At 53.6% G+C, this 13419-nt stretch overlaps 3 protein-coding genes across 3 annotated transcripts; 2 read left to right on the top strand and 1 right to left on the bottom strand.

Annotated features, from left to right (window-relative positions):
- Positions 1–314: 314 nt before the first annotated feature.
- On the bottom strand, positions 315–6462 carry K489DRAFT_397871 (AAA-domain-containing protein). Its single transcript, XM_033606919.1, has 2 exons — positions 3080–6462; positions 315–3018 (listed from the first exon to the last, which is right to left on the bottom strand). The coding sequence occupies exons 1-2, from the start codon at positions 6107–6109 to the stop codon at positions 688–690; spliced, it is 5361 nt and encodes a 1786-aa protein (XP_033464668.1). The 5' UTR covers positions 6110–6462; the 3' UTR covers positions 315–687.
- Positions 6463–8821: 2359 nt separating this feature from the next.
- Positions 8822–11085, top strand: K489DRAFT_366756 (mitochondrial carrier; the record flags this gene model as incomplete). The annotated part of the gene is made up of 2 exons (XM_033602807.1): positions 8822–9034; positions 9160–11085. 2 exons carry the CDS (start codon positions 8822–8824, stop codon positions 11083–11085), a joined length of 2139 nt encoding a protein of 712 aa, XP_033464669.1.
- Positions 11086–12428: 1343 nt separating this feature from the next.
- Positions 12429–13101, top strand: K489DRAFT_22662 (uncharacterized protein). Its single transcript, XM_033599774.1, has one exon. It carries the CDS (start codon positions 12563–12565, stop codon positions 12971–12973), a length of 411 nt encoding a protein of 136 aa, XP_033464670.1. The 5' UTR covers positions 12429–12562; the 3' UTR covers positions 12974–13101.
- Positions 13102–13419: the final 318 nt, after the last annotated feature.

A 13419-nucleotide genomic window follows, 5' to 3' on the forward strand; every position in this document is an offset into this window, starting at 1 on the left:
ATTATTATTATTATTATTATTATTATTATTATTATTATTATTATTATTATTATTATTATTATTATTATTATTATTATTATTCCACCGCATTGTGGCTCTTTACTAGTGTGAGGGAGTCGTCCGATGCGCGGGCACTCAATTGGCTACAGCGACAGCGACAGGCGAGAACAACCCTGAGCTTCCACCACAACAAACATCTCGGCTTTTGCTTCTTCCGGGGTAATAAGGAAACAATGTTCTCCAGCTTGTATGTGGCTTGCTGAGATTCCACATTCGCGACTAGAAGCGGATGTCCAAGTAAATTGCAAACTGTTGATGGCTGAAGGATCATTCCATATATATATATATATATATACAAGTAACAGCATCTTCATTCAGCTGCGGTGTGTACGCAGACGGGAGACTGTAGTAGATAGAGCGATGCGCCAACGAAGCCACGACAACAGAACAATGATCTTTCATTGCGCCCGAAATAAAAGAGCGTCTCTGAAAACTGGGCAACATGTCTACGAAAAGGTTTCCGGACGACCATAGATGTATAGAGGGAAACAACGTCAGTAAAGAAAGGACATGCATTTCTCATTGTGATCCCGCAATGCCGTATGCATTCGTCCTTCAATGATACCTAGCAGGGACGCGTGATCGTCATAGGTTTGCGCTCCCCGCTTCAACGCCAGCGTCGATTCTTCAAGAAGATCCCTGCAGACTCCTTCCCTCAGCCGTAGCGACGATATCGACGAGTCTCCTCTCCATCTCCCTGCCTCGAATGACGCGGGAATCGTCTCCGTCGTCTTCTGCAATCCCGTGGTCCCGGGTCCCTCCTGGGCCTCTCGCAGGCGTCGCGTCCGTCCACGCGTCGTCGCTGACCTTCCGGCCTTTCGTAGCGCCGCCAGCGCCGTGGAGGGAGCGTTGGCTGGGATCGTCCACACCTTGGCAGGCCTCGATGTCGCGCACGCAGGCATTAAATGCGTCCTTGACCTTTTGCGCCAACATGTCGCGGTTCCAATCGGTGCGGTCGCGCCAGAGTACGCGCATCATGGCCGCGTGCGTCTGCTCCAGTTGTTCGAGCGAGAGTCCGGAGGAATACGTGACGAGCTCGGTGTGGAGCGCTGCCATGAGACGTGGGTCGATGATGAGAGCTGGATGGGGAGCTGCGGCTGGGGACATGGCTACGTCTCCGTCGGCATCGACGTGCGTCGTGGTTGTGGTAATGGCGCCGCCAGAGACGTGATCGGGTGCAGCAGAGGTGGCCGCAGATTTGTCACCCGTCATGTAGGTTGTCGTTGTAGTGTTGGCGACAGTGGTTGTAGGATGTGTATATTGTGCGCGAGAGTACTGCCCCGGTTGTCCTTGTGCTGGCTCAGCAGGGTCATTCACTAGCGCGTCAACGGGGACGGCGCGACCTTCACGGTGGGGAGGCGGCATGCGCGAATCCGGCGGCGTCAGCTGCGACGCGACAGAAGGCGGTTGGGTATCGGTGAATTGACTGGCATTGTTATTGTAGAGTCCTGACCTGGCATAGTCGGGTATGTCATGGCCAACCCCATTCGAATGCCCACTGGTGCGCCCGCTGCTATTCGTGGTGTGGTGGTGGGTCCTCTGGCCCGAAGTTGTAGAGGATGCGCTGTTGGCATATTGGTCAGGATTGGAGCCCGGAAGCATGTGCGTGAGCGCGGATCCAGCATGTCGGATAGAAGCTGGCTGACTGAAGCTCAAGTGTGGTGCTGGGCGCCCTGCAGTGACGTGGCCTGGTTGCAACACATCCTGGCTGCTCTCATAAAGCTCGCTGTCTTCATGTCCTGGTCGCGATGGCACAGTGTATCCATTGGTGTTCTGTGTGCCGTTCGTATTGGTTGTGCTCCAGTCCGAGGTCGTCCTGGGGCCTAGCTGGTTGGGAGTGGTAGGGAATAGCGGCGGTGGCCCTGGAATGTGCTGTCCGAGCATAATAGGGCCGGAAGCGTTGTCCGAGGTTGTCTTTGAGCTTATCGGAGGTGGGACATTTGCTATTATGACCGGTACCTTCTCACCCTTGAGACGCGCTTCTTGGGCTTTCTCGATCTGCTTCCGTTCACGCTCCAGTTCCCTAGCATATACGGCATTCCACTGTGCCGCTAGATGCGGTTGAGCTTCCTCCAGAGCAGCCATGTCAACTTCCACTGTGGCCAGGAGATCATTGGCACGCATCGTCCGCTCTTGGTCGCCGGAGACGTTGGAGTCCTTTGCGATACGCTTGAAGTCGGCGACGAAGTCCATTGGTCGTTTGTAATAACCATTGTTTAGACGTTTCTCGATGGTCACAATCTCAAGATTGTAGTAGAATTTGCCCGTGGCAACCTCTCGGATACCAGGGTGACCATGCTTGTCCTTGCTCAGCTCAAAAGGTCGGTAGAGCTGCTGTTGCTGCCGCTGTTCTTCGCTCAGATCGGTGGAAAGCACGTTCGGGTCAGTATCGTCGAAGAGGTAGCTGATGACATTTTCGTCGACGACAGGAGCTCGGAAACGTTTGTACTTCTTGACCTGCTCCATCACGGGCAAGAGGAATATGCGAAGCTGATTGAGGGCCAATCGATCCTTCTTCTTCTGCTCGCGCAATTCGGCTTCGGTCGGTTGTCGCGGGGGCGCAATAGGCGCGAGCGGCAAGACCTCGAGCTTACGTTTCTTCCGGTTTTCCAAATCCGGGAACTCCAGCGGCGACTTTGCAAGCAGCTCCAGGATGGGCTGGTAGAATTCGGCACGAGCGGCCTTGCTGGGTCGCTCAAGGGTGTAAAGGTTCTTCATGGAGTATTGGAATAACTTCTTCAGGCCAGGTTCGACTTCTTCATGATTGGAATCAACGTCCATAATACCCAACAAGAGGACAGGATCTGTAGGAGGAAGGCTTCGCAGAAGCCCAGAGAAAGTTCTCAATGCGGAATCACTGAGCGTCCCGTACCAGATGTCGACATTAGGGATGTAAATGACGCTCGGCTTGTGTCGCTTCACTTCCTCGAACAGCTGTACAATGGCGGCTTCGGGTGACTGTATCTAAACGTTAGCATGGTCTTTAATGGACAGGAAGCGGCAGATCGAAATGGCTTACCCGTGTAGAGTCCTTCATCAGAGTCGGCAGGTCGAAGTTTTGCACATGGAGTCCCTCAAACTTGCTCAGTAATGCTGCGCCGAGATATTGCTGACCCATGCCTTCCCGACCCTGGATCAGTAAGCGCGGCCTGAAGATTCGTGAGGATTCGAAGTTCCGTTGCAGCGTTTCCTTCTCGAATCCAAATTCATCATCGCGATCATCATACAATGCCTCTTCGAGCGCCGTGATTTTCCTCTTGCGCGGAATGATCTCCTCCAGACGCTCGGCGATTGCGGCGAGTGGAGCACGAAGGAGAGGCTCGATGTCCTTCTTCAACGGCGCCGCGCCTGTCGCAGCTGAGCGCTCGGATGAGGGAATCATCTTATTCACAGAGATCATGAAATCCTTGGCAAGAACCTTGATTGCGCTAGGATCAACGATCAGTTTCTGCTCGCTGGAGTAGATCTGAGGGAACGTTCCCTGGACAGCGTTCAGTGCGGCTTCAGTGCACAAAGCGCGCAGATCTGCACCACCATATCCACGAGTGATCTCAGCGAGCTGGTCTTTGAAGGGATCCTGCAATGGAGGCTCCCAGCCTTTGGTATGGATGTCGATGATTTTGCGGCGACCGCTTTGATCGGGAAGGGGAAAATAGAATTCCCGGTCGAAACGACCCGGTCGACGAAGAGCTGGATCAACTGAGTCGGGTCGATTGGTAGCACCGATGACAATGACTTGACCTCGGCCATCCATACCGTCCATGAGCGCGAGAAGTGTGGCAACGATAGATGCGTGAATCTGTTCTTGCTTGCTAGAACGAACGGGCGCGAGGCCATCAATCTCGTCAAAGAAGATGATACTAGGCTGATTCTTGCGCGCCTCTTCGAAAAGTAGACGAAGCTGCTTCTCTGCTTCTCCGACCCACTTGCTGAGGGCATCAGCACCCTTGCGCATGTAGAACGTGACCTTACGCCCGTTCGAGCTCACGCTTGACGCCAATGCTCGAGCGAGAAGTGTTTTACCAGTACCAGGAGGACCGTGGAAGAGCACACCTCGAGGAGGAGTTACATGGAAGCGCAGGAATAGCTCCGGATAGAGCAGAGGCAGCATGACCATCTCCTTGAGCTGATTAATGTGGTTGTCGAGGCCACCAACGCCGTCGAAATTGACATTGGGGTCCACACCCAGAGGGTCAGCATCGGCCAGAGCTTTTCGATCTTTGACTTTACCGAGGCCAGGAGGCCCACCACCGGCGCCCGTGATCGGGTCATTATTATGTGCTTGAGGAGCAGAAAATGGCTTCGGAAATCCTGAGGTGGGTGTCATCCCCACAGTGCCACCAAGTCCAGCCTGTCCGCCCCTGGCCTCGTCGTCACTGCTATCAGAGTCGACGCCGCCAGCGGCTGCGGCTCCAGCAGGACCTCCAAACACAGGCGCAGGCTCTCCTGCGCCTCCGAAAGGGCCGACTGTCGAGAAGAGGCTGCGATAGAAATTTGGGCCGCCACCACGGCGATTCCGCTGAGGAGTTGTCGCCGGCACAGCGCTTTCCTCTTCGTCCACATTGAGCAGGTACTCCGGTCGATAGATACGATAGTCCGGTTTCTTGCCACGATCGCGCAGCTTGGGCTCGTAGGAGATTTCTGTGTTGCGAGTCTGAGCGCGTCGAGCTGGACGACGGTTGCGGCGAGCATCTTCATCCAGCTCGGCGGCCTCGTCAGCGATTTCGTCGACATCCAGCTCCTCATCAGCTTCATCTTCTGATGCATTGCGTCTCGATCGACTCCGCTGAGAGCCTGCTTTGCTCCGAAGACGACCTGAACGCCTGCCGTTCGCACTACCTTCGTTGCTACTACCGCCGAGACGAGTAGGCTTGAGCAGCTCATCAGAGTCAGTCATCTCCTCTTCGGCTTCGTGTTCGCCTTCCGCATCCGGCTCAAAGTCACTACTAGGCTCTGTGGCAGACTTGCGCGTCCGCAAAGATCGGCGCGAAGTTCCGGTTTGCGAAGCAGGCGGTGTGGACGCCTTCCTTCGATTGTTACGCGCTGCTCGGCCACCCCGTGCTATGGGGGCATCTTCGTCATCATTGTCTTCAGGATCATGTTGTGACTCTTGCACGACATGCTCCTCTTCCTGGGCTTCTTCCATAGGGATGTCATCGTTTTCGTCCTCGTCCTTTTCTGTTGCATCGTCATCTGCCAATGTGCGAGAGGTCGGCACAGGATCATCGTCCTGATCGACGCCCGCTGCCTCTTCTAATTGCGACGTGATTTCCTCCGGGTTAGCTTGTGACGACCGAATGATGACCGAATCATCGCCCTCTTCTTGTGAGACTTCAAGAATGGCGCTCGGCAATGACTTCAGACCTTTGCCACCACGCGTTGGTCGACGATTTCCCACCGGTTCTGGTGTTTGTGTGCCGGCCCTCGTCACGACCTCATGCTTCAGAGAGTTTGAAAGCGCAACAAGCGCCTCGCCATCATCGTGCGATATGCGGCTACTTCGTCGCGTGCCCGCCGGAGCCGCACTGAAGTCTTGCCGAGAAGAGCGACTGCCCGGCCGCTGTCTCTTGTTTTCGCCTCTATTCATCTTCAATTTGACGATTAATGAACGTTGCTTCGACGTCTCGCCCGTCGCTGTACGCTTCTTGAGAGAAATCTTAGGGGGCTCTCTCGACTTGGTATCGCTGTCGGACGCATCGGAGTCCTCTTCGTCTTCGTCGCTCTCTTCGTATTTGACCTCTTTCTTAGCTGCAGATCGCACGCCGCGACCGGTGCGTGGGTTCACTTCCAGCTCCTCCTCTTCGCTATCTTCATCAAAGGAGCCTTCTTCGTCACTGATATCGTCGCCGTCCTGCTCGACGTCGTCGTCACTATCGCCGTATGTCTCACGTCGGCGCTTCGTTGGTTTGCGGGTGGAAGTCGGCTTATGTCGACGCGACGGTTTGGCGGAGCGAGGGGCTGGCGCTGAAGTGGCGTCGTAGTCTGAATCGTCTGAATCCGATTTGTTGGGATCAAAAGCTTCGAGCTTTCGTTTGTGACGAGCGGCCATGCTGCTGTGATATCGCGCCGGGACTTTGAGCTAAGACCTGGCGGACGGTAATGTGTCACAACTCCCGCGCACCCCGCAGGTTCTGTTGAAATTTCTCACAATCGCATGTGATGACGAAGAATAGGCGACTGATTTCCCCCGGATCACAGAGAAAGAATATGAATACGTGGAGGAGGAAGGCGAGTCACGGTCGCAAATGCACGCGCCAAGCCTTTCCCGTGTATTCAAGCTGATGAGCAGTTACTGGCGCAGAGCGGACACGTCACGCCCACAGCACCACAACAATGGACCCGGCGATGTAACGTATGAATATTATAGTAAGAAATGGCGATGATGAATAACTATAGCGAGCGAGCATGGATAAAGTGAATGACGGGAAAGTCGAGGTGTTCTGTCGGGGCGAGAATCTGGGTGACAAGCGGGTGCTCGCCTCTGATTGGCCAGGCTGGCAGTCTGATATTGACAAAATCCTGACGAGTGCTAGCGGCATCGAAAACAGCGCCACTGCATTTCGAGCGGAACTGACGATGCTTTAACGACTTCATGAACACATTCGCACCTGGTTTCTTCTCTACATCAACCCATTCCGAAAATGACACGGTTCGATCGGCGGTCAGTCCAGCACTCGTCACATACTACTCACGATACATTTCGTCCCCAAATGAGCATCATCGCCTGCAACGGCGATGATGGACATCCAGGAACCTGTCGGCGACGACTCGAGAGACCACTGGCGCCGTCGATCCCCGCATAGTCGACCACATGGCATATAATGAGCTTAAGTCGACCTCAGTTGCTGACAGACTCAAGGCGAGGAATTCCGCTGTAACACGTGATCCCTCCGAACCGAACCCTGAGTCGAATTTGGCAGACGATCAAATCCTGACCTACCTAGGTTGAAAGGTTCTGTATGTTCATTGTAGACTATACACGTCGACAGACGATGCGACAGCCACCTTCTGATTTGGCGTCTTGTTCTTTCTGACGTGCAGGCCACGTTGACTCTGCAAAATTCCCGTGATTCGTTCCAAACATGTCCATGTCCCTTCTGTCTTTCCCGAGCAAATCAGAGAGGAACTTCCTTCCTATTCGCATGAGAATATTTAGCAGCTGTCGTGTGGATACGGAAATTCATAAAAGGTCTGGCTGTGCTATTTGTGAACACCTGGGTCGGTGTTCTGTCTATGTCCCGACTGCTGAAAGTCATCCCGCGTGACAGCACCTGGGCGGGCAGGCTCAGGGTACTGTAGTGATAAATTTCCAGCCACTGTTCCCGCGTTGATCGGCATTCGCCCCCACTGGACGATGAATTTCGACATGTCCTCCCATGTCTCCCATTGATGTATCGCGGGAGGCTTAAATCCCTAGACAAATTCAAGTCTTTGTGGACGGGGTTTTCGAGCACTGTCGGCAACTACAACATGACGAAATATCCGACGCTGAGGGAGATGGTCATACATCACGTGAGTGAGCGTGATTGTCACAGTCGGCTGACCAGTGCGACAGGTTCCCACCGCGATTTGCTGTAATTACGGGATCAGCATACGGTGCATACCGAGATAACCGGTACGTATGATGAAAGGAAATGACGCGAGTGGAGTCGTTCTCCCAAAGCACCTGCAGCTTTGGAGATCTCCGAGGCCCAACCCCCTTTAAGCCAGTCAGCCGGGCTTGGCACAATGCAGGCACCGGAGGAGTTTCGGCAGTGAAATCGCGTGCACATTTCACCGTTGCGCTCCGCTCATTCAAATCACGAGATTGGATGTAGTTCAAGCAGGGTCATGTGGAGAAGCATAACAAGAAGAGATGTTATCACGACCAGGAAGCGCGAGAGTTGCACGTTGCAGAGCATTGCACGGGCTACGCTATCCAGGTGCATACGAATGTACGCGATGCTCTGTACACGACACTGTACATGTGCATTTCTGGAGACCGAAGTCGTGCATCGTTCCAATCCTTCGGGCACAATCCACATTCGTCATCGGTGAAAGGAGCTCCAAGCATGCTGAACCACTTGGTCATCGGACAATAATAACAACGTGCATGACAGAGTATTAGAGTCCACGTTATCCATGTGTACTGTTACCTAGGGAGGATGGCGGCTGATCATCAGTGAGCGACGTTTTCCGTGCCAATCGTCGCTTGTTCACGCATGCATTGCTCTCCGCGATGTCGCTGCTCGTGGGGGAACGACATTCCAGTGATCATGTTATTGAGTGCATCAACATACAGAATCTCTATTGTCAATCGGAACAAAGAGGTAGTATTGTCACTGCGTGAAATTATTACTTTACTATTGGAACCTCCAGGGCTACCCACCTAGGTAGGTATACAGAAGTTCCCACCTCTTCGAGGCCCGGGGCTGCGTTCAAATTCTTGTTGTCCCACGGCATATCTTAGCGGCCGCCAGATTGGTTCCCCGATCGGACGTCTGTCCAACCACCGCCTGCCAGCACCGCCCGATTTCGCTACAACACATTTTACACCTCGGACTGAACTAAAATCTCTCACCCTGCATTGATCTCCCTTTTCCATCGCATTGCGCTTCTCCTCCCTCCACCTGTCGCTGCTTTTCGTTGTTGTTCTCGTTGTCACCATTGCTAATACTACCCGCCTGCTGCCGCCTGCGTTGTTATTGCTGCCCTCGCCGGCGCTTCAATTTCCAACCCGACTCCAACCGAAATCGCATTGCAGTGCCACGGGCTCGCAGTCATGGAGCAAGTGACGGAGAAGCTGGACAAGGTCAAGGAAGGTGTCAAGGAGACGCTATTAGGCTCCGAAGTTGATGCTGAAGTCGGCGAGGCATCTGCCCAGTACCGGAATCTTTTTATGCAGTTTGCAAAGAAAACCGACGATGAAGACGGAGAGTATTACATGACTGCAAAAGAGTTTGTGGACGCCATTGCACCCGCAGGAGAAGATTATGTATGTGATGCGCATGCTCTGATGCCCCGGAATCATCGGTCGCGATGACCGTCGTCTCGCCGAGCGCGGCCATGATGCGATTTTTGAATGCTTCTAGATGAGCTAACGAGAGATGCGTCTTCTAGCACAAGATCACACGCGACCAATATGAGGTCCTCTTTCACATTGCCGATCGCCGGCAACAAAACCGCATCACCTTGCAAGACTGGTATGTCTTCAACAACCTCCTCACCCGACCGAGCGCCGAGTACGAAATGGCCTTTCGGTTATTCGCCGATGACAGCACTGGCTTAGTCGACTACAACACATTCAAAGAGGTGTATGCGCGGGCGCAGACGTCCAAATCAATCCCGTTCAACTGGGACAGCGATTGGGCTAAGCTATACCTTGGTGGAAAGAAGAACAGACACTCCTTGACATACCCGCAATTCTCACAAATGTTGCGTGGACTGCAAGGAGAGCGCATCCGCCAGGCTTTTCTGCACTTCGACACAAACGGCGATGGATACATCGAGCCAGAAGAATTCCAGCAGATCATTGTTGAAATTGCGGGCCACAAACTCTCAGACCACCTGCTCGAAAACCTACCCACCCTGTGCAACATCAGCCCCGGCTCACGGATCTCGTATGCGAATGTTAGAGCCTTCCAGAACATAATTCGTGAGATGGACCTGGTGGAGTTGATCGTGCGCAATGCGGTCAAGAAGTCTGCCGATGGAAAAATCACGCGGATTGACTTTCTCAACGAGGCTGCGCGCAGCACGCGGTTCTCACAGTTTACCCCAATGGAGACGGACATCCTTTTCCACTTTGCCTCGCTCGACCAGCCTTCTGGCCGTCTCGGTTTGACCGACTTCTCTCGCGTGCTCGACGCAAGCTGGACCGCCTACTCTCAACTCAACAACTCCACCGCGCCGATCGGAGACGCGGCCCTCAAGGCGGTTGCCGCATCCGGCTCCTTCCTCAGCGATGTCCTCGTCTCAGCACACCACTTTGCTCTAGGTGCTGTGGCCGGTGCCTTTGGCGCTTTCATGGTCTACCCGATCGATTTGGTAAAGACTCGCATGCAAAACCAGCGATCATCGGCCGTCGGTCAACTCCTCTATAAGAACAGCGTGGACTGCTTTTCGAAGATTATCAAGCAGGAGGGTTTCACTGGTCTTTACGCCGGTGTCCTGCCCCAATTGATCGGTGTAGCTCCGGAGAAGGCCATCAAGCTGACCGTCAACGACATTGTTCGAGGTAAATTCATCAACACAAAGACTGGCGAGATTCCCCTGTGGGCAGAGATCCTCGCTGGTGGATCTGCTGGTGGTTGCCAGGTCATCTTCACCAACCCGCTCGAAATCGTCAAGATTCGTCTACAGGTTCAGGGCGAGGCCATCCGTGCCGCGGCCCGCGAAGGCGAACAGATTAAGAAGCGTTCCGCCCTGTGGATTGTGCGCCACCTCGGTCTCAAGGGTCTCTACAAGGGCGCCAGCGCATGTCTGCTCCGCGACGTGCCTTTCTCCGCCATTTACTTCCCCACTTACAGCCATTTGAAGCGCGACTTCTTTGGCGAATCTCCCACCAAGAAACTCGGCGTTCTGCAATTGCTCACTGCCGGTGCCATCGCCGGTATGCCCGCTGCGTACCTCACCACCCCCTGTGATGTCATCAAGACCCGTCTCCAGGTCGAGGCGCGCAAGGGCGACTCTTCCTACTCCGGCCTACGGGATTGCGCGCGCAAAATCATGCGCGAAGAGGGTCCCAAGGCCTTCTTCAAGGGCGGTATTGCACGTATCATGCGAAGCTCACCTCAGTTTGGTTTCACCCTCGCCGGTTACGAAGTCCTCCAGACTCTGCTCCCGCTGCACGGACATGACGATCACGCCGCCGCACCGTCGGTCGTCGGCGGAGGCTCGACATTGTCCGAGGTCAACGCTCCGCTGCCCTACCTCCGCTGCCGAAACGCGCTCAAGCTGATCAACGATCTGGACCTCGGATTCGGCAAGATCAAGGCGCAGAACAGTGAGCAGAGCAAGTCATGGTTGGGAGCGCTACGGAATTGAGAGAGCTGGCGAGGGACGTACGCTATAGAACACGCGGGCTGGAGGGAGATCCGGACACGATGTAATAAAACCACGCATCTTTTTGGGGGAACAAAATTCCAGGCGTCCAATGCTTTTTTCTCTCTATTATCATTAGCAGATTCGGGAATGTGTGTGTCGGGTGCCTCTCACTGATGTCAACGCCGATGAGAGACGATGGCCGTCCGATGTGGCATTGGTCCTTACAGCGCAGCTGCTTTTTATCCTCTTTACATTTTTATGGAACCTGCTTTTTCAATTTCCTCCTTTGTCAATGTCGGAACCGCGCCGCAGCTGAAGCAGAAATGCAGATGTCATGGTCTATGCGATCAAGCTAAAGCACTTCGGGAGGAACACTATATGATGGTAAGAAAGCGAGGCGAGATCACAAGTCGAGAGGCCGTCAATGGAGGAGGTCAGAGAAGATACCTAATCAATGCCGCCGTCCTAGTCGGACAGCGAACAGGTGACTGTGAGGAGTTTGTCCCTGGATGATGAACAATTTATCGTGTATGTACGTGTAGGTGCGTTTATTCCGCAGGTCTATGTTTTTCAATGGCTCGTCAGGCCTTTTCTGCCCGAATCCCGAGAATTGCTAAATGCCCCTAGACCGATACATGTTCACGCAAATTGAAGCCATACCTAGGCTACCCAGTATTGTCATTGCCGCTGCCACCTGAGAGGTTGGATGCTTCATCGATACGGCCTGTAGAGCGTCGTTAACAGCAGAGAACTCGACAAGTGCTTCATTAACAACCTTGGAATAGACGGAGTACTAACCCAAACCCTAGAATGGTATTCCGATGTCAACCCTAACTCTGGAGATACCCGTGGACTGGAGCCCGAGCCCGGACGGATTTCCCTGGGCTATTTCATCGATTTCGAGATTGATCACACACACATAAACACACACGCTTTGTTTTGATATACACTTGCTTTGCTTGCAGTGTTCGGTCAACTGGCATATCGATGTGGAAATCGCGTTCATTACACATGAGAGTATACTGTTCTCGTCTTATTGACGGAGACCACGGAAATCGCCCTTTCCGTAGCCACACTGCAAACATCGAGGACATGGTCATTGCAAGAAGCTCCTACGCAGGTCGTGATACCGGGACTAGGAGTGCCGTTGGTCTTCGCGTCCGGATCGCAACGAGTCCTGCCGTTATGCAGGGACCCAGCGTTATATAGAGTTTTAAGTTCTCTCTATATTGAAATCCTAAAGCTAGGGTCGTCGGCACGTCTCACCTCCATTGCTTGGTGAGACAGATTGGCATCCTGTTACCCTTTCCTCTATGGAGCCTGCATTCGGCAGAGCTTGCGAACGATTCATTCAACGTTGGCATCCGGGAGATCAGCAGACGGCCTCGACTCGCGTGTCTCAGGCGAGTGTTGAGTGGGCCGTTGATCGTACGCACAACCGCCAATATTGAGCCAAACTTCCATCCAAGGTGGAGAGATGACGAACCTCAGGGACGGACAGGCACCATGTCATGGCCTGCTCATAGTAGGTATTGCAGGTGAAATGCGACGTCCAAGTAAAAGACTGCGGTTGCGTCGATCAGCAAAGATGCAACGCAGGTGCTGGAAATCCTACGCTACTCCAGGCTATGCAAGGACGAACGTTGGTAGAGCATATGCTGTCTGTCTATGCACAGTACCTGCATTGCTATGCGTGAGCGTTGAAACCTTTAAACGGCGACGACCTCGCCTGCTCAGGCCATGCCAACATCTTCCTCGAACTCTGCAGTCATCCCCTCTGCTAACCGCAACACGGATGTCCCGAGCACGAGACAGATGTCGAGGTGGCGAAATTGACCGCATGGCACCTGCCTGCTCCTGTTCGGAGTGGATGATCATATCGAGTTGATCCAGACGAGATTGATCGCACTAGAGAAGAACATCCTCCCAGGTCGAACCGGACGCGGTTGATTGAACGCGATCCGACATCTGAGACCGCATAAGCTCAATTTAGATCTTCTACAGAGCCGCGTGATGCTTCTCACTTTCCAGATGGCACCGAATCTTGTTCGAGAATGACGTGGACAAGGGCAAAGGTCGGGGATGCTGCCGACAGCTCGATCTGAGTTGGAAAGAAATCGGCACTACATAAGTAGCGAGCCTGAATGAACTGCCTAGCAGTACACATGGAGATCATTCAAAATTCAGGTTACGAGCTCGGATTTCAGAACTCCCATACGTATCTTAGGAGCAATCAGTGGAACTCTGACACGCCGCCACAGGGAGGAAGCGCTCGTAGTCCTGTCACATGCACAACATCACAGGCTCGCGGTTGCCTGAAGCACTCTCATGCTG

Source organism: Dissoconium aciculare (assembly GCF_010015565.1).
Source record: "Dissoconium aciculare CBS 342.82 unplaced genomic scaffold K489scaffold_1, whole genome shotgun sequence".
NCBI classification, from domain to species: domain Eukaryota; kingdom Fungi; phylum Ascomycota; class Dothideomycetes; order Mycosphaerellales; family Dissoconiaceae; genus Dissoconium; species Dissoconium aciculare.